Genomic DNA, 6225 nt, shown 5'->3' on the forward strand with positions numbered 1-6225 from the left:
ATTTAACATTAATGACCTACTCCAACTTTCAGAATCAGAATTCAACTCCGATATAAAAAAGTTCACTCCCGATCAAACTTCCCCAAAATCCAACTTTCGCCATTTCAAGCCTAATTCAACTACGGACTTCCAAATCACAATCCGAACATGCTCCTAAGTCTAAAATCACCTAAAGGAGCTAACGGAACCGACGAATCTCCATTCTGGAGTCATCTTCACACAAATCTAACTACGGTCAAAATCCTAGAATTTAAGCTTCCATTTTAGGGACTAAGTGTCCCATTTCACTCCAAAACCAAAAACAAACCCTCTCCGCAAGTCACATAAGCATAAAATGAATTGGTGGGAATAGTAGATAGGTGATCGGGGCTAATACTCTCAAAACTACCGGCCAGGTCGTTACATTCTCTATCACTTAAAATAATCGTTCGTCCTCGAGCGAGCATAAAGACATACCTGAAGTGGTGAAAAGATGAGGATAACGGCTGCACATATCATGCCCGGTTGCGCAAGTCGCCTCCTCGACCGGCTAAATCCTCCACTGAACTTTCACTGAAGCGATGTTCTTTAACCTCAACTTTTGAACGTGCCTGTCCAAAAGGGCCACTTGCTCCTCAACATAAGACAAATCTGTGTCCAACTGGACTGAGGTGAAATATAACACATGAGATGGATCGTCGTGATACTTCCAGAGCATAGAAACATGGATTACTGGATGAACTACAACTATGCTGGCTGGTAGTACAAGTCTGTAAGCCACCTCTCCAGCCCTCTCAAGAATCTCAAAAGGCCTGATATACCTAGGGTTCAGCTTGCCTTTCTTCTCGAACCTCATAAAACCCTTCATGGGCAAAACCTGGAGCAGGACCCACTCCCCAACCATTAATGCAACATCGCAAATCTTCCGATCCGTATAACTCCTCTGTCTGGACTAGACTGTACGAAATCGATCCTGAATCACCTTAACCTTTTCTAAAGCATCCTGAACCAAGTTTATACCTAGCAGCCTAGCCTCGCTCGAATCAAAGCAACCCACTAGAGACTGACACCGCCTACTATATAAAGCCTTATACAAGGCCATCTGAATGCTCGACTGATAAGTGTTGTTGTAGGAAAACTATGCAAATGGCAAGAACTGATCCCAAGAACCCCCAAACTCCATCACACATGCACAGAGCATATAATCCAGTATCTTAATAGTGCACTCGGGCTGTCCGTCCATATGAGAGTGAAATGCTGTGCTCAACTCAAACCGAGTACCTAACTCATGTTGTACGGCTTTCCAGAACCACAATGTGAACTACGTACCCCATTCAGAGATGACTGATATCAGTACGCCATGAAGTCTGACAATCTCACGGATATAAACTCGAGCCAGCTGCTCGGAAGAATAAGTAGTCATCACAGGAATGAAATGAGTTGACTTGGTCAACCTATCCACAATCACCCAAACAACATTAAACTTCCTCTGAGTCTGTGGGAGCCCAACAACAAAATCCATAGTGATCCGCTTCCATGTCCACTCAGGTATCTCTAGTTTCTAAAGCAATCCATCAGGCCGCTGATGTTCATACTTCACCTCCTGGAAATTTAGGCACCGAGCTACATACTCTACTATGTCCTTCTTCATTATCCTCCACCAATATTGTCTCAGGTCTTGATACATCTTCGCGGCAGTGGGTGGATGGAGTACCGCAAACTGTGAGACTTCTGGAGAATCAACTCACGCAAACCATCTACATTTGGCACACATAGTCTGCCCTGCATCCTCAATACACCATCATCTCTAATAGTCACCTCCTTAGCATCACCACGCTGGACCGTGTCCTTAAGAACAAGCAGATGGGGGTCATCCTACTGACGCTCCCAGATACGATCATAAAGAGAAGACTAAGAAACCACACAAGCCAAAACTCATCTCATCTCAGAGATATCCAATCTAACAGACTGGTTGCCCAAGGCCTAAACTTCCAATGCCAATGGTCTCTCTGCTGCTGGTAGATATGCTAAGCTCCCCAAACTCTCCGCCCTGCGACTCAAGGCATCAACCACCACATTGGCCATTCCGGGATGGTGCAAAATGGTGATATCATAATCCTTAAGCAGCTCCAACCACCTCCGTTAATCCTTCTATTTGAACAGATGCTGCAAGCTTCGATGATCGGTGTAGATCTCATAAGGGACACCGTACAATTAATGCCGCCAAATCTTCAAGGCATGAACATTAGCTACTAACTCAAAGTCATGGGTAGGATAGTTCTTCTCATGCACCTTCAGCTATCCAGATGCATATGCAATCACCCTACCGTCCTACATCAGCATCGCGACGGGATTAATCCATGACGCATTATAATATACAGTATAAGACCTTGAAACCAGTAGGCAATACCAATATTGGGGCCGTAGTCAAAGTTATCTTGAGCTTTTGAAAGCTCTCGTCACACTCCTCTATCCACCTAAACGGAGAACCCTTCTAGATCAGCCTGGTCATAGGTGTCGCAATAGATGAGAAACCTTTACAAATCAATGGTAGTACCCTGCCAAACAAAGAAAACATCAGATCTCCATAGCTGAGGACGGTCAGAGACAACTCTGTGCTGCTTCAACCTTCTTCAGATCCACCTTGATCCCTTCACTCGACACTACGTGACCTAAAAATGCCACTGAATCTAGCTAGAACACACACTTTGAGAATTTTGCATATAACTTCTTTTCTCTCAAGGTCTGAAACATAGTCCTCAAGTGCTGCTCATGATCCTCCCAACTCCGAGAGTACACCAGAATTTTGTCAATAAATACAATGATGGATGATTCAAGATTGGGCCGAAATACAATGTGCATCAAATGCATAAATGCTGCTGGGGCGTTGATCAGCCCAAATGACATCACAAGGAACTCCTTATGACCATACTGAGTCCTGAAAGAAGTCTTCAGGATATCTGGCTACCGAATCTTCAGCTGATGATATCCTGAACGCAAGTCAATCTTGGAAAACACTCTAACACCCTATAGCTGATTAAATAGGTTATCAATACGAGGCAATGGATACCTGTTCTTCACTATCACTTTGTTCAACTGGCGATAATCAATGCACATACGCATAGAACCATACTTTTTCTTCACAAACAATACTAGAGCACCCCAAGGTGACACATTGGGCTGAATGAAGCCCTTATCAAGCAACTCCTGCAACTTTTCCTTCAACTCCTTCAACTCAAGCGGAGCCATATGATATGATGAATAGAGATGGTCTGAATGCCAGTAACAAGTCAATAACAAAGTCAATATCCCTGTCAGGTGGCATGCCCGAAAGATCTGCTGGAAATACATCTGGATAATCTCTCACTACTAGAACTGACTCAACTGTATGAGTATCAATGCTGACATCTCTCACATAAGCTAGATACGTGTCACATACCTTTTCAACCATTCGCTAAGCCTTTAGAAATGAGATAACTCTACTAGGAGTATACTCTAAGGTACCTCTCTACTCTAACAACGATAATCCTGGCATAGCCAGCGTCACGGTCTTGGCGTTCCAATCAAGAATAGCATAATGGGGAAACTGTTGTCATCCAAAGTCACACTACTAATTGGGATTGTGAAGCAGTTGATGCAATTATAATTACCCAACGCGAGTCGGGGTCGATTCCATAGAGAGCTTATATTGGATTAGGAGACTAAGTGTATGATGTGTCCAAAATGCACTTCCACATGATTGGTTGTTTCTTTCTAATTCTATGATTATGCTAATGTTTGCAAATGAAAAGCTAGAGAACGATATTTTTGGTGGTGTTGTTTTTCAAGTTTATAAAAGATCTAGGTTCGTGACTACCTCCTATGTGGTTACCTAATGGATTGTAGGCTCTAGGGAAAGTTTAATTGGTCGGGATTGTAATATAATAATCATACGCAATTACCGACTCAATACCTCTCGGTTGTTAGAGTGGTTTTGCCCAATTTGGCTTTCTCAAGTCCAAATGGGTATGGCACAAAACAAGTGATAAATGCTCAAGTCGGGTCTTACGTCTTACAATCTCTAGATTCAACCCTTTAATTGGGGCTACCAATTTCTTGGGTTCACCCCAATTCCTTGTTAGCCAAGTTTTCCTAGACTTAGTCTCTCTTTCTCAAGTAGAGACTAAGTCAATTAAGCATGAATCAATGTTTGCAACCATTAATTCTTAAATTCAAGCAAGAACTCGGCTAAATATCACTAACCCAATCACAAACAAGCCCTAAATCAAAAACCCATTAGGTACCCACACTAGGGTTGGGTCACAATCCTAGCTAGAAATTTAGCTACTCATAGAGAAAATTGAAGAAACTAAAGAAGAAAATAATATTAAACTCATAATAAATGATAAAGGGAAGAAAATCCAATGTTAAAATGCTAAACTATTACCCAAAGCAGTAAAGCAAAAATGGCTATCTATGTTCAGATGCTTAAACTTAACCTAAAAATGAAAAAAAGATCTATTCATACACAACTTAAATTAACGGACAAAACTGCCCCTGCGGAGTTTGTGTGGCCACACAATTCTATGTGCGGTCCGCACATTGAAGATAACTTGACAGGGTGGCCTTCTGCGGCCTCATAAATCTGGGGTGCGGCTGCATCTCCTCTGATTGTGCAGACCACACATTTCTGAGTGCGGCCGCACTCTTGATCTTGGGTTGGAACTTGGCACTTTCTGCGGATCGCACATTTATGAGTGTGGCTGCACTTTTGCATTCTGCGGCCACACAATAATAGTGTGGTCCGCACATCTTCAGGTTCCCAAAACAGAGCTCTCTGATTCTTGTCTTCTGTGACCACACAATAATTGTGCGGTCCGCATTTTGTGAAGGGATTCTATCAGTGGCTCTTCAGTGTTTGCGGCAACACATAGTATTGTGTGGTCCGCACTTTGGTCCTTTTTGTCTTGATTTTGTTCCTTGTCCAATTTTACTCCTTTTTGAGATGATTTTCATTTTATTGGCTCATTTCCCAATATTCCTGCAAGAAAGCACATATCATTAGTTCTCGGGAATACCTTTAAACATTTTTGAGCTAAAACGTAAGTAAAAGAGTACAAATAATTAGTAAAAATCCCTACTTATCAGCAACAACCAGTCCATGCCCAAAATAATATCAAAGTCTACCATATTGATCAATAATAAATCGGCTCTGGTCTCAAAACCACTAAGAGTAACCAAATACGACCGATACCAATGGTCAACAACAATAAAATCTCCTACAAGTGTAGACACATAAATAAGAGAACTCAAAGAATCACAGGATACTCCCAAATACATAGCAAAATAAGATGAAACATAGGAATAAGTGGAGCCTGGATCAAATAAGACTGATGCATCTCTATGACAGACCAGAACAATACCTGCAATGATAGAGTCGGATGCAACTGTCTCTGTACGAGCAGGAAAAGCATAATATCTGGCCTGGCCTCCCCTCTAAGGCGACCTCTACCTATCCAACATCCACCTCGAGCTGGTTGAGCAGGTGGAATGATAGCTGATACTGTAATTACAGCTTGGGGACCCGGTAGAGCACACGGTTCCTGAGTAGTCTGTGGAGGTGCACCCCTCCTAAGTCTGGGGCAATCCCTCATCATATAACAAGTGTCACCTCACTCAAAAAAAGCTCTCCGAGGGCATGGCTACTGTGGCTAGCTTGTGGCAGGTCGGCTGGACTAATAGCTGAAAGCACCCCATGTAGGAGGTGCACTAGATAATGGCGATGCATAATAAGGATCTTGCGGCCTAGGAGTGGCCAAAATACCACTGGCGGCTGGAAGTGCTAAATGAACAGGGCAATTCACATAGCCCCCACCATGACGAGCTATCGCTAGGGTACGAGTACACCTTTAAGTGCTAGAATCTCGAGACCTCTTAGCCTCTCTCTCCTCTCTCTCCCGAATTAGCATACCCTCAAATCTCCACTACCTGCTGGTATGCTATGTCCATCTCCAACTCTGGGGCATGCTAAATTTGATATGGGGTTGAGTCTCGATAAATCGATGGACCCTCTCTTGAACTGTAGCAACCAAGGCCAATACATGTCTAGCCAAATCACTGAATCGAACCGCATACTCTGACACATTTATTGAACCCCGACACAATTGCTCAAACTCTACATGCCATGCATCTATGAGACTCTGGGGAACATACTCCCTCAAGAACATATCCAAGAACTCATATGTACGCCACCACTAATAGGACTCC

General features: G+C 43.0%; 1 protein-coding gene across 1 annotated transcript; it reads right to left on the reverse strand.

The window, feature by feature from the left end:
* Positions 1–529: 529 nt before the first annotated feature.
* LOC138876070 (uncharacterized) lies at positions 530–883 on the reverse strand. Its single transcript, XM_070154961.1, has one exon. The coding sequence runs from the start codon at positions 881–883 to the stop codon at positions 530–532; it is 354 nt and encodes a 117-aa protein (XP_070011062.1).
* Between the last annotated feature and the right edge of the window lie 5342 nt (positions 884–6225).

The sequence above is a fragment of the Nicotiana sylvestris genome, chromosome 8 (assembly GCF_000393655.2).
Source record: "Nicotiana sylvestris chromosome 8, ASM39365v2, whole genome shotgun sequence".
Taxonomy (NCBI): domain Eukaryota; kingdom Viridiplantae; phylum Streptophyta; class Magnoliopsida; order Solanales; family Solanaceae; genus Nicotiana; species Nicotiana sylvestris.